General features: G+C 41.3%; 1 protein-coding gene across 3 annotated transcripts in view; it reads right to left on the reverse strand.

Annotated features, from left to right (window-relative positions):
* LOC124782429 (protein MTO1 homolog, mitochondrial) overlaps window positions 1-25,901 on the reverse strand; it is a 91,170-nt gene that overhangs the window by 51,646 nt on the left and 13,623 nt on the right. For all 3 annotated transcript variants that reach the window (XM_047253941.1, XM_047253939.1, XM_047253940.1), the window contains 3 exons: window positions 15,124-15,242; window positions 3,510-3,717; window positions 3,252-3,428 (listed from right to left, as the gene is read on the reverse strand). In XM_047253941.1, coding sequence (XP_047109897.1) covers window positions 3,252-3,428; window positions 3,510-3,717; window positions 15,124-15,242 — 504 coding nt within the window. The remainder of the gene's footprint in view (window positions 1-3,251; window positions 3,429-3,509; window positions 3,718-15,123; window positions 15,243-25,901) is intronic.

Here is a 25,901-nt window from a genome sequence, read left to right on the forward strand (position 1 = left end):
GCTATCGCCCAGTTGTACGAAGCCTTTCTCTCTCATTAGCCGAGAGACAGAATAGCCATCAGCTAAGTTAATGGCTACGAACTAGCAAGGAGCCATTTGTATCAGTGCCTATAGCTTACGAGTAATCAAGAGAGATGTATTCCAAGGAATCAATAAAAGTTAAGTAAAAAGCATCTACATACTTTTCTTCTTATTCATTCATAAGTTCTCATGTTCCAGACTTCACGCCCGTCTGCGTTCTGCCGTGCGTGCACTATCGGCCACAGCGTAGTCTATAGTTCATTTTCAGCAATCAACTCCACGGTGTCGGTCCAGCTACCGACACTACAGAATTCATGGAGCATTTTCTGTAACACTTGCATGTTAACCGAACTCACCAGTAACAATCTAGCAATATGCCTCTGAAATGTTTAGATGTTTCCCTTTAATTGGACCAAGTGGGGATAATGAACACACTAGCAGTACTCAAGAGCAGGCAGCACATGTGTTCTGAATGCGTTCTCCTTTACAGATGAGCTGATCTTACCTCGAATTTTCCCAATATATTGAAGTCGACCATTTCTCTACCTACAACTGACCTTATGAGTTTATTCCATTTCATATCACTTTGCAATGTTATGGTCTGGCCTCGGCAACCAGAGACAGTGGCCATGTGTGTGTCAGTTGTGTAGTGTGTAGAGCGTGTGTGCGTGTGTGTGTGTGTGTGTGTGTGTGTGTGTGTGTGTGTGTGTTGTCTAATTCAAAAGAAGATCCTTTTGGCTGAAGGCTTACTTGTTTGACTGTCTTTATATTTACCCATCTACGATTCAACATCTCCATTACATGTTGAGTAGCAATGTATCATTTTCACAATAGTCATTTTTGCAATGTTATGACTGTTATTTAAACAAATGGAATGTGTGAAGCAACACACTACTAATACTGTATTCAAATATTACAGGACTGTTTTTCTTACTCATCTGCATAGCTTACATTCTTCTCCATTTATTTGGAGTAAGAAAAAGTCACAGAACTACGAGTCTGCCAAGAAACATTTCCCAGTTAATCTTCGAAGCAACATGTCACATGATTTGTCTTACAAGCAAAGAGAATGTGGGTAAGACTTCAACCAATGAGAATCTCTCCAAGAATGAGATGGAGGAATGTATCAAAAAGGAAGCACGTCATATTGTGTAAGCATTTAAGGGTAACACTAAGAAGCAATATGAGATAGGATGACGACATGAATTTAGTACTGAAAAGAAGAATGGAAGACTTAGATTGGATGGAAAGTGCAATGCATCTGTAAAATAAGTTGTATAAAAAATGATAGCACAACCTATTCTGGTGTCTTATTCCATGTTTGTAGTTCAAATCAAGAAGGCAGGCAGGGAATATAAATAGGAATTCATGGAAGAAAGACAACATCATTTTCATTAATTCATGTTGGGTACATCTAAAGAAGATGAAGACTCTTAATGACTTAATGCGCAGTCTGATGAAGGCAAGTCACATTGTCGAAATATTGTGCACGAATGGCACTGATATCTGGTAGAACACCTGGGACCTCAAGACTTCACGATTAATACTATCTCTCCTGTGACTCTTCAAGCTTTCCCGGCAGATATGTTGTAAATAGTCTTCGCGGGTTTGCCGCCGGATCATGTTGTGCAAATTCCACAATATTTCCTCGGAGCAAATGTCCGACATCTTCAGGTGGTTCAACCTCGCAGGTGGCTAGGTACGACAGTCATACCTAGCTACCAGAAAGATTGAACCACCTGAATATGTCGGACATTTGCTCCAAGGTAATATTGTGGAATTTGCACAGTGTGATCCGGTGGCAAACCCATGAAGACTATTTACACTATCTCTCCTAATGATATCTGCTAGTGCAACATGTATGGCCACTTGGCACTCATCTGACTGTGCTGGCTCGCACATACTTTGCAAAACTGCAATGTGCTCAGGCACAATGCACTTCCTTGCACTGTGTTGTAAAGTAACTGACTACCACATTTCCTTAGCTGCAGGGCCTAGGGCCACATGTATGTTGGGTCATGCACGGTTAGTGGTTGGTGACTCTGCCATGTAATGTACACTGGTTCGCGTCATACATATGTAGATACAGATGAAGGAAATAAAAAGTCACTATAATTAATTCTGATCATTTTCAATACACATAAAAATACTAAAAAATACTGCAATTTCCAATGCGATAGCGTCCACAGCTGCGATTAATTTTTTTTCAGCTGCCATTCTCTTTATTTCATGTACGATTGTACAATTTCGGCCTGATGCCATTTTCAAGTATTTTATGGACGATTTTGTAGTAGTAGATTTGTCATGTACATCGTTGCTCCTATGACATCGTGTTATGCTTATAAAATAAATCCGAGATGCTCACACTATTTCAGAAGCATGTTATTTTCGAGCAGTTGTTGCAAAGATACGTCCAAATGTAACCGTGCCGCACTTATCCAAGACTTATCCTCTTTCTCCCAAACTCTGCAATGCAACTTCCTTGCCACCAGTCACTCCAATCTAATCCCATCAGTGAACCCTGCCTCTCCCTATTTGTACCATCATCCAACCAGGACCCCCACCCCCTCCCTACCAACCATCCCCTGGCCATCTTCCAGGAATTCCTCCCCTCCAAATTGGCCTCCCCATTCTTCCCCACATCCCAGCAGAAAATAGGACAGCCAGACACAGTCTCAAAACATTTACTGACCTAACTGTCCTACCTGCAGACAAAGGCTTGACCACCATCATTGCGAATTGCATTGACCACCTGGTGGAAGACCTTTGCCAATTGTCTGATTTCTCAACCTATAAACTCTGTCAGAGTGGTCCCATCTCAGGAGTCCAACATAATCTCCAATCCCTGCTTAAAGTTTTAGGCCATTGCCAGAATCTCACCGGCCAATTCATTCCCTCCTCACCCCTATGACATCCTACACACCCATATTCTACATGCTCCCCAAAATCCACGAAATCAAAAATCCTGGATGTACCACTGTAACTAGTTATTGTGCATCCACTGAAAGAATTTTGGTCCTCTTGACCAACAACTCAAACCAAATGCCCAAAATCTAGCCTGCCACGTAGGGAACAAAGGTTTTTCTAACAAATATAGGTTTATCTTGATGACCAAGTCACATCAGAGATTTCTCTAAGTCTTGAGAAGAGAATACTAATCAAGATGTGCTAACTATCATAAATCAACACAAAAACTGTTTACAGTATTTTTTTGTTCTACAAATACAAACCTGTTTTGAGGCGTCCTATACGAAATCCAAGCCTCTCCAAAGTTTTCGCCAGTCCAATAGCTGGAGCATCGCCAATTCTTCCAGCTGGTCTCACTTCTAAACCTATATTTATCTGTCCTTTCAAGAATGTTCCTGTTGTTAGTATCACAGACTTGCTTCTTACTTCAGTGCCATTGCCTATTAAAACATCAATTTTTTTTGCATACTATCTTTCATAGATCTTTTTATCATTTAAAATTAAGGTAACAAATATCATACTTAGCATCACTCCAGTACAACATTTCTGAGCATTTCCACATTCCAAACTGTTTACATCCTCCATAATTAAATCTTCTACTGAAGACACCATCACTTCAAGGTTTGGTGTATTGTGAAACAACTCTTTCTGTATATGATATTTGTACAGTTCTCTGTCTATTTGTGCCCTTGGTCCCCAAACAGCTGGCCCTTTTCTTTTATTAAGTACCTAGAAAGAAGAAGTTAAAATTCCTTAATTATATAAGGTCTTAAAATAACTTTTACCACAAATTAAAGCATAACCTGGAAGGAAGGAGGGATTAACACATAATTACTCAGTTTGAGTGGCAGCGAGTGGCAAATAATACAAACTGTAACACAGCAAAAATGAAATGGAACACAGAAAGTCTTAAACAAACACCATCACCCCACTCCAACTCTCTCATAATTTAGCGATGATCGAATAGCATATCAGTCACCAATATATATTAGTCAAAATGTCTCTCTTTGCTAACAATCACGCTACAAGGCCTGTTAAAAAATACTGGAACATTCATAATAACTCCTGGATAGCTGTGATGGATAATTTCAAAATGTGTCATCCGAGCAATAAAGTCAGTCCTTGCCCAGTGTTTGACTTTTGCCATTGCAACGCAGTCAACCTAAAAGCAGAACTACGGATTGTTTTTAATTGCAAGGTTGAAATTGGACAAATATAACCAACATCAGAAATATCGATAGTGACTATTAATCAACAGGTGTGGTAGCACTAATTCTGTCCCTCTGTTTTTTGATAATAGACAGAGCCGGATTCCAAGCAGCATTTAAACAAAATCCACCATCTCTGTTTATAAGGTTGCTCAATAGTTTGATTTCAACAGCTTCCTTAATAACACTGTCCCAATAACTGGACATGCAAGCCAGAATCTCCGTGTTGTTGTATTACATAGGATGACCAGTGTCAAGGCAATGTTCTGCAATAGCGGATTTGCTTGGCTATGTAAGCGTGTGTGATGCTTATGTTCAATACACCAGTCTTCCACAATCCTGATTGTCTGACCAATATACGACATGCCACAACTGCAAGGAATACGACAGACACCAGCCTTATGCAAACCAAGATCATCTTTTACGGACGCCAACAGGGCCTTCATCTTAGAAGGTGGTTGAAAAACACACTTCACATCATATTTCCGCAAAATACGGCCAGTTCTGCTGGAAATCCTTCCAGCATAAGTCAAAAAGGCCGTAGACGTAGGTGCCACTTCGTTGCTATCTTCACTCTCCTGTTGCACATAAGGCTGATAGCGAAACACATGTTTGATCTGCCTCTCCCTATAACCATTCTGACGAAAGGTGACTTCGAGGTGTGATAGCTCAACAGCCAAACTTTCTGAGTCTGAGATAACATGGGCCCTGTGAACCGAGGTATGCAGTACTCCTTCACACTGAGCTGGATGGTGATAACTATCAGCTTGCAGATACAAGTCAATGTGAGTAGGCTTCCTATAAACAGAATGTCCCAACATACCATCAGTCTTACTTCTGACCAACACTTCAAGGAAGGGAAGGCATCCATTCTTTTCCACCTTCAAAGTGAACTGAATATTCAGGTGGACTGAATTCATGTGTTCCAAAAACCGGTTTAAATTCTCACTACCATGAGGCCAAACAACAAAAGTATCATCTACATATCTGAAAAAAACACGCAGGTTTCAAGGTCGCTGACTCCAAAGCACGTTCCTCAAAGTCCTCCATAAACAAATTGGCCACAATAGGTGACAACGGGCTTCCCATTGCAACTCCATCAGTCTATTCGTAGTACTGACCATTGAATAAAAAAGTAAGTGGAAGTCAGCACATGTCGAAACATTTTTGTTAACTCGACATCAAACTTAACCTCAATTAGCTGCAATGAATCAGAGAGAGGAATGTGAGTGAAAAGAGAAACCATGTCAAAACTGAATAAATATCAGAGTCATTCAAATGCAATCCCTGCAATCAACGTAAGAAATCTGCAGAGTTCTTGATGTGGTGTTCACACCTACCTACTAGTGGGCTCAGCAAGCTAGCGAGATGTTTAACTACACGATATGTTGGAGCACCAATATTAGAAACAATGGGCCTCAATGGGACAGCCTCTTTATGGACCTTAAGGAGGCCACATAATCTAGGTGGCACAGCACAGTAAGAATTAAGACTCTCGATAGTCTCCTGTGACAAACAACTTTTTGGAGTCAGCGACCTCAAACTGTGTGTTTGTTCAGATATGTGGACGATACTTTTGTTGTTTGGCCTCGTGGTAGTGAGAATTTAAACCGGTTTTTGGAACACCTGAATTCAATCCACAAGAATATCCAGTTCACTATGGAGGTGGAAAATAATGGATGCCTTCCCTTCCTTGATGTGCTGGTCACAAGGAAGACATGGTACGTTGGGACATTCTGTTTATAGGAAGCCTACTCACACTGACTTCTATCTGCAAGCTGATAGTTGTCACCATCCAGCTCAGCGTGAAGGAGTACTTCGTACCTTGGTTCACAGGGCCCACGTTATCTCAGACCCTGAAAGTTTGGCAGCTGAGCTATCACATCTCGAACTCACCTTTCGTCAGAATGGTTATAGGGAGAGGCAGATCAAACGTGCGTTGTGCTATCAGCCTTCTGTGCAACAGGTGAGTGACAATAGCAACGAAGTGGCACCTAAGTCTATGGCGTTTTTGTTTTACGCAAGAAGCATTTCCAACAGGATTGGCCATATTTTGCAGAAGTATTACGTGAAATGTGTTTTTCGACCACCTTCTAAGATTAAGGCACTGTTGGAATCCGTAAAATATGATCTTGGTTTGCCTAAGGCTGGTGTCTATCATATTCCTTGCAGTTGTGGCATGTCGTATATTGGTCAGACAATTAGCACTGTGGAAGACCGGTGTATTGAACACAAGCATCACATACGTTTACAACAGCCGAGCAAATCTGCTATTGCAGACCATTGCCTTGACACCGGTCATCCTATGTAATACAACAACACGGAGATTCTGGCTTGCACGTCCAGCTATTGGGATAGTGTTATTAAGGAAGCTATTGAAATCAAACTATCGAGCAACCTTATAAACAGAGATGGTGGATTTTGTTTAAATGCTGCTTGGAATCTGGCTCTGTTTATTATCAAAAAACAGAGAGACAGAATTAGTGCTACCCCCACCTGCTGATTAATAGTCACTATCGATTTCTGGTATTGGTTATCTTTGTTTGTGTTGACACTTGTTCTGTGTGTGGTATCTTTCTTGTTTCTCCTCTGTGAACTGAGGTATTAAATTCCCTTGCACATTGCTTCCTCCTTGCATTTGTGCCTTGAGAATGGCAGGGTGTGCTCCTGTCAAAATACTGGCAGTGGTCGAGGATGTCACCCGGCAGCAAAGCTATAAGTTATTTGAACATTCAATTCGCCCAGAAAAGTTAAGGTCTCACAGTCCATGATAGGGTTAATTACTATGGCACATGAGCCCTGAGGCACCCTGTTCTCCTGAATAAAAGTATTCGGAAAAGCCGGACCCTCACATACCTCAAAAACCTGGTCTTTTAAAAATTCCCAAATAAAATAAGGTAGGTGGCCTCAGAAGCCTCATGTGTGCATTATACACCAGCAGGTATCCATAGCCTTTGCCTAATCAAAAAACACAGCCATAGTCTGACATTTCTGCACAAAACTATTCATAATATAGTTTCACAAAGTGACGAGATGGTCAACTGCAGAACAGTGCTTATGAAATCCACAATGTACATTCGTTAGCAAATTCCGAGACTCAATCCACAATACCAGCCGATCATCGGTCATGCGTTCTGTCACTTTGCCGACACTGACAGTGAGGGAAATTGGATGAGTAGCTGGAAGGAAGATGTATATCCTTACTAGGATTGGATATGGGGATTGTAGAGGCTTCATGCCAATGTCTGGGAAACACACTGTCCATCTAAACATGATTATAAATGTTCAAATGTGTGTGAATTTCTAAGGGACCATACTGCTGAGGTCATCGGTCCCTAGTCTTACACACTACTTAAACTAACTTATGCTGAGAACAACACACACACCCATGCCCGAGGGAGGACTTGAACCACCAGCGGGAGGGACCGCGCAGTCCCTGACATGGTGCCTCAGACGACTCTGCCACTCTGTGCGGCAAACACGATTGTACGTATGAAGGAAAAAGTGCTTGCAGTCAAAAGATAGGTGCTGCTACATCTAGATGTGAATATCTTCTGGTCCTGGAATGGCATTGTAGCATTCACGATTCTGAGAGAGGAAAGGTATCTCTCCCAAGCCTCCTCCGCTTGTTTCCAAGGTAGGAAGGCAGGATGGTATTAGGCAGAGCTCAAGATCTCTGTAAGGTATCTATCCAAGGTGTTGGAAATATTGATAGGGTCTACAATAACATCATTCGCTACAGTCAGGAGATGTATCTTGTTTACAGAAATCCTACATAGGTTAGCCCAAACAACAGAAGAGGGAGGAAAACGGTTAAAAATTTAGTAAAAGAGATCCAACTAACTTTTTTACTATCTCTGGTAATGTGCTGTCACTTTGCATGCAATTGTTTATAATGAATACAGTTTTCCTTCATGGAATGACCTTCAAAGCCACAGAGAGCATGGGAACCACAATGTGGCGTTCCTCAGTCCACCAGGGGACTGGGACACACCACGGTAGAAATGGGGGTGGCACATTCTGCGGCGGTAAGGATGACATTCATAAGGCACTCTACATGATCATCACTGCCATGCAAATGATGTTCGTCGAACGTTGCCAGTGAAGAGTAGAGCCTCCAGTGGTATGTTGCAGGTAGTGGGAAAACTGTATGCTTCCAGAAATCGGTTCCTATGTTAAGCTTAATTGTCTTGGTCCCCACTACAAGTCTTCAATGTCTGTAAAGGAAACTTTGTTACACCCTGTCTAAGTTTATATGCCTTTATGTGCGGATTGGTTAACTTTTATTGATGTTTTCTCTTAGTATGAAACTGACAAATCTATTACACTAGTCAACAGCCATTTTGAATCTGGGATGTGATACATCAACTAGTATGTATTTTGGTCTGTAGAAGCCAAATATACCTTTCAAAATGTTCTAACACATGCCATTTTTGAGTTTTTAAAGTTTTTTTTTATTTTTGGTATTCAGCATTTCGCTTTTTTCTGTTCTTCTGTTTTGATGTTTAATTGTTTGTTTTGGATTTGCAGAGGAGAGCTAGATGATCTACAAATCGTCAGTAAATGGTTGATGTGCTAATCCAGCAGTGTGAAAGAGATCCTCAGTGAGTGTTTCCTGTGACAGATAGTGCAAACTTTTGATATGTAAAACTTACACCAAGAAAAATCGCAACTAGTAATTCTCGTTGCTGTCTAAACCACCCCGACAACTTTTGTTATGTGTGTGGGAAATTCACTCCAAAAGCCCAAAGAAAACCAATCACACTGATTTGGTTAAGAAGGCATATAAATTGGATTTTGATTGTCCTGTTGGTGATCAAAATAAAAAATTTTTCACCTGATATAGACTGCATAACCTGTACAACAACCTTAACCGTTGTTGAAAGGAAAACACCGTGGTTGAAAGGAAAACACCAAGCCATGCCATTCGCTGTTCCGATGATGTGGTGTGAGCATAAAGACCATTATCCAGACTGTCACTTCTGTCTTACAAATATTTTAGGACATTTAAGCAAAACTAGACATAAAGTATCCAAACGTATCTTCAGTGCATTTGCCTGTGCCCCATGATGAGGGGTTGCCTATTCCTGTCTGTAACTTGAAAGGCACGGAACCAGACACCATGTCAAGTGAATCAGAAACTACTGAACATATTGAAGAGTACTGCCCTCAGTATCATGACACTTTGCCTCAGCATTTTAATCAAAATGAACTGAACAATTTGGACTGCAATCTAAAACTTTCGAAACAGCAAGCTGAACTCTTGGGGTCGAGACTGTAACAACGGAACCTTCTACACACATCAAAAAAAGTTTTGCATCACCCCAGTTTCCAGAACTCCTGAAGATAGACATTTACTGCAGATATTGTATCACAGACATAGTCCCTTTGACTGTTCAGGGATGTCACTAAACCCGCCCGAAGATGTAAACAACCATACATGAGCAGTGCCTATTAGACGGAGGGGGTCCAACAGCCGATCAGTTCCAGTCATTCCACCAGGAAGAAGATACACGGCTTATGTTGATTGTAGTTCAACCACGCCTGGATGCTCAATACTGCGGTTTGATCGCGCCCGCATTGTTACTTTGTGTCAGGAAGGGCTCTCAACAAGGGAAGTGTCCAGGTGTCTCGAAGTGAACCAAAGCAATGTTGTTTGGACATGGAGGAGATACAGAGAGACAGGAACTGCCAATGACATACCTCGCTCATGCCGCCCAAGGGCTACTACTGCTGTGGATGACTGCTACCTGCAGATTATGGCTCAGAGGAACCCTGACAGCAACACCACCAAGTTGAATAATGCTTTTTGTGCAGCCACAAGACATCGTGTTACGACTTAAACTGTGCACAATATGTGATGTGATGCGCAGCTTCACTCCTGATGTCCATGGTGAGGTCCATCTTTGCAGCCATGACACCCTGCAGCATGGTACACGTGGAAGGCGCCGTAATGGCAAGGCAATCATCTTCATGGATGACAATTCGCACCCCCATCGCGCACATCTTGTGGTTGACTTCCTTCAGGATAATGACATCTCCAGACATAAACCCTATCCAACATGCCTGAGATAGATTGAAAAGGGCTGTTTATGAATGACATAACCCACCAACCGCTCTGAGGGATATACGCTGAATCACTATTGAGGAGTGGGACAATCTGGACCAACAGTGCCTTGATGAACTTGTGGATAGTATGCCATGAAGGGTGCAGTCATGCATCAATGCAAGAGAACGTGCTATTGGCTATTAGAGGTATCGGTGTACAGCAATCTGACCCATCACCTCTGAAGGTCTTGCTGTATGGTGGTGCAACATGCAATATGTGGTTTTTATGAGCAATAAAAATGGTGGAAATGATGTTTATGTTGATCTCTATTTCAGTTTTTTGTACAGGTTCTGGAACTCTCGGAACCAAGGTGATGCAAAAATTTTTTTGATGTGTGTAGCTCCAGGGACAAAAATTTCCTGTTTCAGATCAAGAGGAGCTCCCTTTGCTCAGTATTTCAATATGCAGAATTCAATGTGTGTATGCAGAGATGTCAATGGCCTGATGATGCAGCTAGGTGTACAACATAATCCACAGAAGTGGCGACTATTTATTGACTCCAGTAAAACCAGCTTGAAAGCAGTACTACTGCATAATGGCAATGCATTTACATTGGTACCTTCAGCTTATGCAGTAGATACGAAGGAAACTTATGAAACCATGGCTTTACTGCTAGAGGCAATCAAATATAAGGATCATGAATGGCAGCTTTGCTGTGATTTGAAAGTTGTTGCATTCCTTACAGGTTTACAGGCTGGATTCACGAAATACTGCTGCTTTTTATGCCTTTGTGGCAGCTGTGACACCAAGAACCACTATACAGTCAAGGAATGTCCTATAAGGAAGTCATATGTTTCTGGAAATGTGAATGTGAACAATACCCCATTGGTTGAGCCTGATACAGTTATTTTGCCTCCCCTTCATATCAAGCTGGGCCTTATCAAGAACTCTGTAAAAGCTCTGGATAAAGAAGGTGAGGCCTTCAATCACTTAAAAGAAAAGTTCCCCGGGTATTTTTATTGGATCACAAATAAGAAAATTGCTGAAAGATCCAACCTTTGATACCAAACTCACAGATATACAATCAGCTGCTTGGTCTTCTTTTAAAGCAATCGTGGAGGTCTTTTTGGGTAACAGAAAAGACAAAAACTATGTTATCATTGTGAATGATCTGTTGAACAACTATAAGAACATGGGCTGTAGAATGTCACTTAACGTTCACTTTCTACATTCTCATCTTGATTTCTTAATGGAAAGTTTGGGAGCCGTAAGCAATGGGAATGGTAGACACTTTCACCAAGACATTCTTAGGTGAATGACATTCTTACCAGGTAACACTGTTACCAAGGCCATTGGAACCCTTCGATGATGGGTGACTACTGCTGGGGTCTTGTTAGGGAGTGAGATAAAACGGCAAACAAAAGAACATCTACATCTACATCCATACTCTGCAAGCCACCTGACGGTGTGTGGTGGATGGTACTTTGAGTACCTCTATCAGTTCTCTCTTCTATTCCACTCTCGTATTGTTCGTGGAAAGAAAGATTGTCGGTATGCCTCTGTGTGGGCTCTAATCTCTCTGATTTTATCCTCATGGTCTCTTTGCGAGATATACGTAGGAGGGAGTAATATACCGCTTGACTCCTCAGTGAAGGTATGTCCTTGAAACTTCAACAAAAGCCTGTACCGAGCTACCGAGCGTCTCTCTTGCAAAGTCTTCCACTGGAATTTATCTATCATCTCTGTAACGCTTTCGCGATTACTAAATGATCCTGTAACGAAGCGCGCTGCTCTCCGTTGGATCTTCTCTATCTCTTCTATCAACCCTATCTGGTACGGATCCCACACCGGTAAATAGTATTCAAGCAGTGGGCGAACAAGTGTACTGTAACCTACTTACTTTGTTTTCGGACTGCATTTCCTTAGGATTCTTGCAATGAATCTGTCTGGCATCTACTTTACCGACAATCTATTTTATGTGGCCATTCCATTTTAAATCACTCCTAATGCCTACTCCCAGATAATTTATGGAATTAACTGCTTCCAGTTGTTGATGTGCTACGTTGTAGCTAAATGATACAGGATCTTTCTTTCTATGTATTCGCAGCACATTAAACTTGTTGACATTGAGATTCAATTGCCATTCCCTGCACCATGCGTAAATTTGTTGCAGATCCTCCTGCATTTCAGTACAATTTTCCATTATTACAACCTCTCGATATACTACAGCATCATCCGCAAAAAGCCTCAGTGAACTTCCGATGTTATCCACAAGGTCATTTATGTATATTGTGAATAGCAACGGTCCTACTGTTGTATCCGTAATTGGAGAAACAACAAATAACGATTGGCGTTGAGTTCCAAATTCTGTTTATAGCCAACAGTTCCACAATACTAACACAACTTGGTGCTTGATCAAGAGCAGCGACTGGGCTGCAGAGTCCAAGTCCGGTATGGTAAACAGTCGTAGCACAGGGTAGCGTTATTCCTGGGTTCAACGTTGACGTAGCAAGTAGGTAGCCCAACATGAGACTCCAGGTGTGCCAGCATATGCGGCTATATAGGGCGAGTGATGGAGGAATATGCCCGTCGTAACCGAGACCACTTGTCATGTCCTGTTATGATTGGCGGCGCGGCCTCACGTAACTATCTCTCGGGAGGACGCTGGCCGAGGTTGCCGTGACTGTGCAGAGGCACTCAGTGTGTGAGGCCTGCGCCTGCGCTGTACAGCTGTGCAGAGCTGCACATAAGCGGGGCATGCCGGCCGTTGGCTGTATGACGTAAAGACCATGGCCACGCAGCTGCAGGCACCACGGTGTGGGCATTGAGTATACCACACCTACGACACTCCCCTGCAGCACACCTGAAATCACTCTTACTTCGGAAGACTTCTCTCCATTAAGAATGACATACTGCATTCTGTTATCTAGGGACTCTTCAATCCAATCACACAATTGGTCTGATAGTCTGTATGCTCTTACTTTGTTCATTAAACGACTTTGGGGAACTGTACCTAACCCCTTGCGGAAGTCAAGAAACATGGCATCTATCTGGGAACCCATGTATATGGCCCTCTGAGTCTCATGGACGAATAGCGCGAGCTGGGTTTCACACGATCGTCTTTTTCGAAACCCATGCCGATTCCTACAAAGAAGAGCAGCTCTGTCATCGTATTTTTAAAAAACCAAAGACAATTAAAGGTGAAAATATCTTCTGCACTAATTTGGACCTTTTATTGGCATCATGCCCATATATACATACAAAATAATATTGATTTCAAATGTTCTAAATGTGTATTTTTGCTTGGCTCAATTGTGTCAATTTTCACTATTACCTTTTCTATTCTGCTGTGTATCTAGGAAATGTGACATCACAGAGTAAAACTAATTTCACCAGTGTATTCAGCACCCCAAAATTAGTTAAATCCACCCATTTACAAACCAGATGCAGAAAAAAGTTTAAATTTGTTAACTAGTGTTATTAATGTTAAGATGATCAATGGATTTATAATCTTCCATTACTAGTACTACTACAATGAAATTTAAAAATGGAACGTTTATTTCAACTCCTAATTATCTCTTCCCTTATATCTACTCATCAACTGCCTTTCCCGTCATTTCTAATTTCTAAAATATTTTTTGTTGTTTGACGGCGTAGTTGATGTCCATCTCATGTAATGTTTCTTTTAATGCCTCATACTGGATGGTTTTCCCACCAAGAAATGGAATAACTAATTCTCTCTACTGAGAAATAATTTTATGCGTGCTTCACATTGTGCTGCACAGCTGTTCATACTTTAATGTACATGTAAATTATCTCAGCTACTGTTAAGACAATGCTTTAATTATCACTGCTGATTGTGATCACTGGTCAGCATCAGGTGACTGTAATACAATGTAACAAGAACACACATTAATATACACTAATGAGTCAGAAAACCATGACTGCTTCCCACAAGACTGGAAGGCACTGGCTGATTTTACGAACACATGAAGCAATAAGGAAAATATATGAGAGGAGCAGAGACCAATGGGATCTTTCATATGATGATACACGCTGCAAAAGGAGAAACTGACTACATAAACTTTGACAAAGGGTAGAGTGCCCGAAAACAAGTTAATCGAAAATGACAAATTCCAATAGCTGTTCGCGTGATACTGTCACGAGCATCTGTGGAGTGTGGTAAAGGCCACTGAAACTATGGGTACATGACATGATACTGGATGTCCATGTCTCATCACAGAATGTGGAAGTTGGAAGTTTTCCTGCTCTGTACTGCAAAACAGGTGGCTTCTTGAAACATGCAATGTACCATGGATGTAGGCTGATGGGGCAGTATTATGCTTTGGAGGACATTCACCTGGACTTCCGTGGGACCTGCGGTAGTAATTGAAAGCACCATGACAACTATGGACTACGGCAACATTATTGCGGACACATGCTTCATGCTTGATCTTTTCTCCAACAACAGTGGCATTTTTGAACAGGATAACTGTCCATGTCACAAGCCCAGAATTGCAGATAGTGGTTTGAAGGGCATGATTATGAACTCATGTAGATGTCTTGGCCACGAATTTCAACCAATCTGAACCTGATTGAATACACTGGCCTGTTATTGGCTGCCAGGTCTCCATCAGCACACCACCAGCCCATTATTTACATGAATTTTGTAACCAAGTCTGCAGACATCTGATGCCACGTAACTCCATAAATCTACTTATTGAATCCCTACCACACACCACTGCTGCTGTAATCCAATAATGAACATCATGTTATTAAGCAAGGGGTCATAATATTATGGCTCAGTGTATGTTCATTTTCTTTCTCCTTTTTCTCTACAGTGATAGCATGCATTTAATAATGACTGATATGGCTTACCTTGTACTGGATACCAGACAGGTCACACATGCGGCCACAGATTCCATCCAATGCATCTATTTCCTTCATCAAATGTCCTTTCCCAATACCACCAAATGATGGGTTACATGACATTTCCCCTGCAAAAAATATAAAATGCACCAAGTTTTGCAAAACATTTACTTTACCTCTGCACATGTGCCAACAGATGCATGCACACAAAACAAACCTTTTATTAAAAGGAATATTTAAATTTATAATTGCTCGATTTTCAATCAAGCAACCTTTTTCTTGAATGAGATTTTCACTCTGCAGCGGAGTGTGCGCTGATATGAAACTTCCTGGCAGATTAAAACTGTGTGTCCGACCGAGACTCGAACTCGGGACCTTTGCCTTTCGTGGGCAAGTGCTCTAACATCTGAGCTACCGAAGCACGACTCACGCCCGGTACTCACAGCTTTACTTCTTCCAGTATCTCGTCTCCTACCTTCCAAACTTCACAGAAGCTCTCCTGCGAACAATGCAGAACTAGCACTCCTGAAAGAAAGGATATAGCAGAAACATGGCTTAGCCACAGCCTGGGGGATGTTTCCAGAATGAGATTTTCACTCTGCAGCGGAGTGTGCGCTGATATGAAACTTCCTGGCAGATTAAAACTGTGTGCCCGACCGAGACTCGAACTCGGGACCTTTGCCTTTCGCGGGCAAGTGCTCTACCATCCGAGCTACCGAAGCACGACTCACGCCCGGTACTCACAGCTTTACTTCTGCCAGTATCTCGTCTCCTACCTTCCAAACTTTACAGAAGCTCTCCTGCGAACCTTGCAGAACTAGCACTCCTGAAAGAAAGGATATAGTGGAGACATGGCTTAGCCACAGCCTGGGGGATGTTTCCAGAATGAGATTTTCACTCTGCAGCGGAGTGTGCGCTGATATGAAACTTCCTGGCAGATTAAAACTGTGTGCCTGACCGAGACTCGAACTCGGGACCTTCTGTAAAGTTTGGAAGGTAGGAGACGAGATACTGGCAGAAGTAAAGCTGTGAGTACCGGGCGTGAGTCGTACTTCGGTAGCTCAGATGGTAGAGCACTTGCCCGCGAAAGGCAAAGGTCCCGAAGTATTCGATAAAAGCTGGAGTTGTATGTATGAGGCGAAGAGCAATAGCTTTTCACCACAAAAAAGCTGATTTACACCTAATATACATATATAAGGTAGCTATCAACATAATTCCTTTGATTCTCAGAAGAATAGATAAGCATTAGACACAATCTCTTACTATGCCTGGATCAAAGCTAGTTGTTTACTAAACTACAACCAGAGGACGAATTTGGTCACACCTTCTGTCCCGCGCACAGTTATTGTATAGTTCTGCAACCTCAGCTGGCAGTTACCAGTCAGCTGCAGATGACAATTGCAGTCTGCAATGTAATTCTTGTGCCTTGTTCTTATATGGTTTGTTTCTCCCTATAGCATGTTTCTTTTAGCAGATGTGTGAAACTAACTGTGACATTGCTTAGGAAAATGATGAAATAGGAATGTACCCAGTATGGAACTGCACTGATGCTGCTACCAGAGCTGTTTGTGCTTGCACATAGTGGCGAATTGACAACATTCTCCCCCTCCATGCTCAACTGCCAATCAGAATGTTATTCTGATCCAAGTATAGTATTCTTTACAACAGTAGTCTTGAGTGGCTACTTCTGCCTAGTAAGTACTTATTCCACATACCTGAAAAGGTTAAACGGATGTATCGGGCATGATGAATGAATGAAAAGTAAGCTAGAAGTAATTCTCATAATTATTAGCAAGAGTGATTGAGCACCAGTCATACGATTTTATTAGTCTACTTACAGAAGTAACCCACAATGATTGCCTTTGCTTTTTAATGTTTACCTCAATTCATTTCATGTCCCTGGAAACTCTCCTTCATTTACAGAACATGATGTGTGAATGAATGTATGAAATGCTACTGTTACTCGATAATTCTTGTGAAAATTTCATTTCTCATCTCTGGTAGTCTTTAGTGTGTTAAATGCCAGAATTACAAGAAAGCAAAATCTCCAAGATTAATGACGGGTTACAGTTGCCCAAAACTTACAAGGGGAGGTCACCTGGTGTGGGATTCACTTTTTGAAACAAAATGTAAGGTGATGCAGGTTAGGGTCCAAGATATCACATCCTTCAACAATTCACCCTGGTGCCCCTGTTTGTGAATAATTGATGGAAAAAAAAAAAAAAATCAGAATTTTGGGTGACGTTCTAGAGCTTTAATGATGATGAAAGCTCACAGAGCAGCACTGCAGCATAGTTGTTAAGGTACGTTCCTGACTTATGGAAGGTTGTAGGTTCAAATCATGTCAGATACTTTAAATGTTTTTTTTTTTTAATTATTATTTTCAAATCTTTATCGAAATGCCATTGGATCATTATTTTTGTTAAGTTACTTTTTATACAATTTCTAATCCTTTGTCATGTCATTTTAATCATCATATTGTCTAGTTCATTTACTGTTATTTTGTCTTCCAGTCATTCTTTTTTCATTTGGAATCTCTGTGCATGTGATTTTATTTATTCTGATGTATTAACATTAATTTAATATCTTCCACTTTACCATTTTATATTTTCGTCTGTATTATTCATTCATTATTTCTATTCCTCATGTTGCCATTTTGTTTTATTTATAATTCCTTCTTTCATTCAAATATTCATCTACTTTATTTTGTACATAGTGCAACAAGAATTTATGGTTTAAATGATTGTATAACAATCAAACGTTTGTATGATGATTACTATCCAAACTCTTGTACCAGGTGATCAAAAAGTCAGTATAAATTTGAAAACTTAATAAACCACGGAATAATGTAGATAGAGAGGTAAAAATTGACACAAATGCTTAGAATGACATGGGGTTTTATTAGGAAGGAAAAAAAAAAGAAGTTCACAAAATGTCCGACAGATGGCGCAGGGCAGCAAAACGTCAGTGACTGTGCATGATAATCGTGTATAAAAGGAGCTGTAATGACAGAGAGAATCAGATGCGCCAGCAGTCATAGCATGTTGACGTTACCTAAAAAGGCCCTTTTAGTGAATCTGTATTATCAGAATGGGGAAGGTGCTAGTTCAGCGTTACGATCCTATCGCCATAGGAAGGGGATTCGAATGGGTAAAGGTCCATTGACAAATGCAGCTGTGGCGAGAATGATTTTGAAGTTCGAAGCCACGGGTTGTTTAGACGATAGACCCCGTAGTGGCCAACCGAGCACAAGGCGTAATGCCGCTGAGACAGTTCAGGAAGAAATGGAGACTGTAGTGGGTTTGTCTATGCACAGGGAAGTCAGCGCTTGTGCAGTCGTACGTCGCACCGGTATTCCATACACTACTGTTTGTTTGGCACTGAGGCGTACCCTCTGATGCTATGCGTACAAAATCCATCGGCATCATGAACTGTTACCTGGCGATTTAGTGAAGCGGAGGGCATTTGTGATGTGGGCATTTCAAAAGATGGCGGAAGATGACGACTGTTTGAGTAACGTGTTGTGGACTGACGAAGCTCATTTCACGCTCCAAGGGTCTGTCAATGCCCACAACTGCAGAATTTGGACTACCGAAAATCCTAGAACTGTTGTGTCAACTCCATTGCACGATGAGAAAGTCACGGTATGGGTTGAATTTACCACATCTACCATTATCGGGCCTTTTTTCTTCGAGAAAATGCGTGATTCTGGTTTTGTAACTGCTACCATGACGGGTGAGACGTGCGCCGATATGTTACAAAATCGCATCATCCCCAGCCTGGCTGATAAACACCTGCTGGAACGTACGATGTTTATGCAAGATGGCGCTCCACCCCATATTGCTAGATGCGTGAAAGATCTCTTGTGCGCGTCGTTTGGTGATGATCATGTGCTCAGCCAACATCAACAGATTGGTGGTTGTAAACATTTAAGTAATATGATAAACAAAAAACTTAAAATCACAACCACAATCTCAACATTCTTTTTTCATGACAAAATACAAGGGCATGTTGCATAGGTAATGCCTCAGAGTTTTTATGTGAAAATTCTTATAGATTTTTAAATAAAACAATCTTTATTAACATGTTTCATCTTTATTCTTCAGGTCTACATGATTATTTCTCAACATCATCACCCTGATGACGAACACATTCCTCCCAATGAGAGACCAGTTGTTGATAATATCCCTGTAGAATGTTTGACTTCGCTGAGGTAGCCACAACCTCGCCTCTGCTTGCACCACTCTGTCACTATCAAAGTGAAGTCCTCAAAGGTGTTCTTTTAAGTTTTGGAAACAGAAAATCGAATGGAGCCAAGTTGGGATGTATGGAGAATGTTCGATGAGACTGAACTCAAGTGTCGGGCTAATGCAGTGCTCAGTGTGGTCCAGCATTGTCATGCTGAAGGAGAGGGTACTCCAAGTGTGGATGAACTCTTCAAATTCGAAGCTTGATTACAGCATGCTGTTTCACATGCACTGCCATAGTTACATTACACATCATGTTACACACTACAATTCAGAGCTCTCTATTGCCAGAGGGCTCTATATAAGCAGACACGCAGAATAAAGATGTAGAATGTTAACAATGTTTACTTTATTTAAAAAACTTTAAAAGTTTCCACATAAAAAATCTGGAGGCATTACTTTTCAGCACACCCACATAAGAGCAAACAAAATTGTTAATATGATGATTACAATCAAGTGACAAATGATTAGAAATTTTAAGCAAATACGTTTAAACAAATTAACTGAAAAAAATTGATAAAAATTCACTTTGATAAAGATTTGAAAATAAAAAATTGTAAAGCACCTGATGAGATTTGAACCCACAACCTTCTGTACATGAGGTACGTATACTAACCACTACACCACAATTCTGCTCTGTGTACTGTCATCATTGTTAATGCTCTAGAATATGCAGCAAAATTCCAGTCTCTTTTTTTTCCATCAGTTACTCACGAACAAGGGGCTACCACAAAGAATGGCTGCAAGATGCAATACCTGGGACCTTAACCAACATAATCATATATCTGGTTTCAAAATTTCGATCACACCCCTAGGGACCTCCCCTCATTAGGACAGACTTCAACTCGAAGAGGCTTTCAACAAATTCCACAGCAAAACTCTGTCTCAAAGTCTGGTAGAAAATTCAAAGAGCTTCTGGTCATATGTAAAGTACATCAGCAGCAAGATATGATGGCAATGGTAATATTACGAATTACACTTAAGTGGAATTACTCAACACTAGAGTTATTAAATGCAGCTTTCTGAAATTCTTACACAAAAGATGAAGCAGAAAATATTCTACAATTCAAATCAAGAACTGCTGCCAACATGAGTAATTTGGAAGCAGCAATACAACTTGTCACTTAATAAATGAAAGTCTTCTGGTCCAGATTCTATACATATTAGATTTCATTTGGGATATGTTGAGGAAACGGCACAATTTTTACCAATAATAGGTGACAGGAAGCTCAAAGGAAGATCTGTAGGTAAAGGTTCGAATGTTGCGAAGGTCATACCAATCCACATGAAAGGAGATAGAAGTGTTCGATGAATTGTAGATCCATGTAACTGACATCAATTTATGGGGGACTTTGGAGCATATACTGTGTTCCAGCATTATGAAACAGCTAGAAGAAAAAGATGTACTGATACATAACTCCCCACGTTTCTTCCATTCAACACGTTTCCGTTGCAGTCTGGCTGGAGGTAGTGGTCATGTGTGCAAGGCGTCCTTGCTTATGTGAATGTGTGTGCACTTATCTTTACTGAAGAAGGCTTTGGCCAGCCAAGCTAATATGTAACAGTCTTTTCATCATGCCTGTCTGCAACTCAGCGTGTCATCTTTATGGTGAGTAGCAATCTGCCACTTTCATAATATTATTAATGCATTATCTTTTTTAGATGTCTGATTGTCTTTATTGACCACCTCTATTACTGATACATTATCACTCCTTAAAGACAGACTAAGTTACATGAACAAACACAACCTTTTTAACTAACAAGTGGGGGGAGGGGGGGGGGGGGGGGGGGAGAGCACCAGGTTGGCCATTACAGAGGTCACAAACGTGGCACTTGAAACTCTTAACACAGATAACTATCCTGCAAACATGTTTTTAAGACTTGTCTAAGGCTTTTGGCACTGCTGATCATAAAATACTGTAAAATAAGGTAGAAGCATTAGGTGTAAGAGGAATATCAAACACGATATTCCAGTTTTACCTGGAAAACAGGATACAAAATGTAGAGACTGTTCACGCATCTGTTGGTGATAAATCATAGATGTTCTCCCAGTAGTGTATTTGGCCTAATTCCGTTCTTAATACACATATATCAATGACTTTCCAGACAGTATAAGACATGGAGGACAGCAGTAATTTCATAATTGCTGATGAAGCACAAGAATTCATATTACAGAAAGGAAATAAAACCTTCACATATGTTTATGATTTGGCAGTATGTAATAAATTTCTGTCGTATATAAAGAAAACAAGCAGTATGCACTGCAGCATAAAAATGGGAAACAACTCTTGTCACATTAAGTGTAGGTGATGAACCTATAAACTGTATAACAAACAAATTTTTGGGGATGAATATTTATTTTCAGCTAATGTGGAATGAGCACACAAAGATACTGGCAAAACGAATGTCATCAGCATGTTGTCCTCTTAGAGTTTTAGTTTCAGTTTATAACAGCCAATGTCTTGTAATGATATACAGTACAACGCCTATGTACACTCAAGTCTCAGCTAGAGGATTCCTTTCTGAGGATCAGAGATGCAAAACATGGACACAGTTTTTAAATTGCAGAAAAGAGCCATAAGAATGAAAACCAGAAGCAGCGGACGGGTTCATTGTAAAGAGCTATTTAAAAAATTGGACGTCCTTATTGCACCAAGTGAGTACATCTACCCATCTGTGGTGCACATCAGGGAAAAGATTATTTCACTAATAGTTTGACGCATAACTGAGGAAAACAGAGCCAATTTGGACTAACATTTATCAAGGAAACACCAACAAAACTCAAAGCAGCATTTTCTATCAGTGAATAAAATTTTAATAAGAGAGGCAGCTAAAACATACTTAATATGTTGTGCGTACCACACAGTTACAGATTACTGTACTTTAAGGGCAACTCAGAGTAGTGGCTGGTACTGAAAGGGGATACCTACAACACCCTACTGCATTTCTATACATGACCATGGTTCACTGTTATCGCAAGTAAATTGTGTGTCAAGATGTAAAATGCATGACAGTAATTTTAGCCCAGTCAACAAAGAATAACGAAAAGTTGAATGGCGGAACAATTTCATGCAGTTGCAAATTTTTGTACAGTGGTATGAGGGAGTGGTATGAACAAAATGGGTCATTCCATGTCAAGTGGCCTAAGGGTCCCCACTCGACCATCTCCAATTTCGATGAAATTTTTACTGGATATATGTACAGACCTTACATGAAGCACTGCCAAATTACAGCTTCATAAGTAGTATGGTGGGGCCTCCAGCCAATTTTTCGTTAAGGCTTGTTTTTTGACATTGCGGCTGAAATGAATAAATGATCAACTTTGTTTCACCATTGCTCAGGATCTAAGAGACCTGTCGTGCTGAAACTTCGTGATCCTGTTCAACTTTTTGGGTACAATAGCTTAGTTGCGGTACAAAAGGTCAAACTATGGTAAATAGTGTGCTATCCAAGTGGCTCATAAATCTTGTCATACCAAATTTTGGCTATACTTTATTGCCTTGTATCTACTGAAAGAGTAACTTTCTGAAGCTAATACTTTAGTTATCTGCAGCCTGCCAGCATGTCATAAAGCTCGTGGCAAAGCAAGTGGCATCCAGATTGCTCAAATAATAACTGAGCTATCTGCACTCACCTTGTCTGATCAGAAAAAGTTGTTTTTATTTAGGAGACGGGTCAGTTTAGTGTCAACAATGGAGTTTGGTAACATGCTTCAACAATCAGTCTGAAGCACACTGTTGTGTAGTGAAGAGTGTTCAGATGTTGAGTGTGCCTTTTTAAATCATGTAAAGTGTGTTGTCATTACTGGATAAACACCTTTTTTCGGTAAGTAAATATTATTTCAAGGTAAGGGTTGTTGTTGTTGTTGTTGTGGTCTTCAGTCCTGAGACTGGTTTGATGCAGCTCTCCATGCTACTCTATCCTGTGCAAGCTTTTTCATCTCCCAGTACCTACTGCAACCTACATCCTTCTGAATCTGCTTAGTGTATTCATCTCTTGGTCTCCCTCTACGATTTTTACCCTCCACGCTGCCCTCCAATACTAAATTGGTGATCCCTTGGTGCCTCAGAACACGTCCTACCAACCGATCCCTTCTTCTGGTCAAGTTGTGCCACAAACTTTTCTTCTCCCCAATCCTATTCAATACTTCCTCATTAGTTATGTGATCTACCCATTTAATCTTCAGCATTCTTCTGTAGCACCACATTTCGAAAGCTTCTATTCTCTTCTTGTCCAAACTATTTATCGTCCATGTTTCACTTCCATACATGGCTACACTCCATACGAATACTTTCAGAAATGACTTCCTGAGACTTAAATCAATACTGGATGTTAACAAATTTCTCTTCTTCAGAAACGCTTTCCTTGCCATTGCCAGCTTACATTTTATATCCTCTCTACTTCGACCATCATCAGTTATTTTGCTCCCCAAATAGCAAAACTCCTTTACTACTTTAAGTGCCTCATTTCCTAATCTAATTCCCTCAGCATCACCCGACTTAATTAGACTACATTCCATTATCCTTGTTTTGCTTTTGTTGATGTTCATCTTATATATATATATATATATATATATATATATATATATATATATATATATATATATATATATATATAATAGAGGGAAACATTCCACGTGGGAAAAATATCTAAAACGAAAGATGATGAAACTTACCAAACAAAAGCGCTGGCAGGTCGATAGACACACAAACAAACACAAACATACACACAAAATTCTAGCTTTCGCAACCAATGGTTGCCTCATCAGGAAAGAGGGAAGGAGAAGGAAAGACAAAAGGATATGGGTTTTAAGGGAGAGGGTAAGGAGTCATTCCAGTCCCGGGAGCGGAAAGACTTACCTTAGGGGGAAAAAAGGACAGGTATACACTCGCACACACACACATATCCATCCACACATACACAGACACAAGCAGACATTTGTAAAGGCAAAGAGTTTGGGCAGAGATGTCAGTCGGGGCGGATGTACAGAGGCAAAGATGAAGTTGAAAGACAGGTGAGGTATGAGCGGCGGCAAATTGAAATTAGAAATTAGCGGAGATTGAGGCCTGGCGGATAGCGAGAAGAAAGGATATGCTGAAGGGCAAGTTCCCATCTCCGGAGTTCTGACAGGTTGGTGTTAGTGGGAAGTATCCAGATAACCCGGACAGTGTAACACTGTGCCAAGATGTGCTGGCCGTGCACCAAGGCATGTTTAGCCACAGGGTGATCCTCATTACCAACAAACACTGTCTGCCTGTGTCCATTCATGCGAATGGACAGTTTGTTGCTGGTCATTCCCACATAGAACGCTTCACAGTGTAGGCAGGTCAGTTGGTAAATCACGTGGGTGCTTTCACACGTGGCTCTGCCTTTGATCGTGTACACCTTCCGGGTTACAGGGCTGGAATAGGTGGTGGTGGGAGGGTGCATGGGACAGGTTTTACACCGGGGGCGGTTACAGGGGTAGGAGCCAGAGGGTAGGGAAGGTGGTTTGGGGATTTCATAGGGATGAACTAAGAGGTTGCGAAGGTTAGGTGGACGGCGGAAAGACACTCTTGGTGGAGTGGGGAGGATTTCATGAAGGATGGATCTCATTTCAGGGCAGGATTTGAGGAAGTCGTATCCCTGCTGGAGAGCCACATTCAGAATCTGATCCAGTCCCGGAAAGTATCCTGTCACAAGTGGGGCACTTTTGGGGTTCTTCTGTGGAAGGTTCCGGGTTTGAGGAGATGAGGATGTGGCTCTGGTTATTTGCTTCTGTACCAGGTCGGGAGGGTAGTTACGGGATGCAAAAGCTGTTTTCAGGTTGTTGGTGTAATGGTTCAAGGATTCCGGACTGGAGCAGATTCGTTTGCCACGAAGACCTAGGCTGTAGGGAAGGGACCGTTTGATGTGGAATGGGTGGCAGCTGTCATAATGGAGGTACTGTTGCTTGTTGGTGGGTTTAATGTGGACGGACGTGTGAAGCTGGCCATTGGACAGGTGGAGGTCAACGTCAAGGAAAGTGGCATGGGATTTGGAGTAGGACCAGGTGAATCTGATGGAACCAAAGGAGTTAAGGTTGGAGAGGAAATTCTGGAGTTCTTCTTCACTGTGAGTCCAGATCACGAAAATGTCATCAATAAATCTGTACCAAACTTCGGGTTGGCAGGCCGTCCTCCGTCACAGTGGGACCCACCTCCTCTTCCTCAAAATCACCCTCTCCTAACCTTCCAGGAATTTCTGACTTCCAGCCTTGCCTCTCAATCCTTCTTAAAAAACCTTAATCCTACTCCCAACATCACCACTGCTGAAGCCCAGGCTATCCGTGATCTGAAGGCTGACCGATCCATCGTCATTCTTCTGGCGGACAAGGGTTCCACAACTGTGGTACTTGATCGTCGGGAGTATGTGGCTGAGGGACTGCGTCAGCTTTCAGACAACACTACTTACAAAGTTTGCCAAGGCAATCCCATTCCTGATGTCCAGGCGGAGCTTCAAGGAATCCTCAGAACCTTAGGCCCCCTACAAAACCTTTCACCCGACTCCATCAATCTCCTG

Source organism: Schistocerca piceifrons, chromosome 1 (genome assembly GCF_021461385.2).
Source record: "Schistocerca piceifrons isolate TAMUIC-IGC-003096 chromosome 1, iqSchPice1.1, whole genome shotgun sequence".
Taxonomy (NCBI): Eukaryota; Metazoa; Arthropoda; class Insecta; order Orthoptera; family Acrididae; genus Schistocerca; species Schistocerca piceifrons.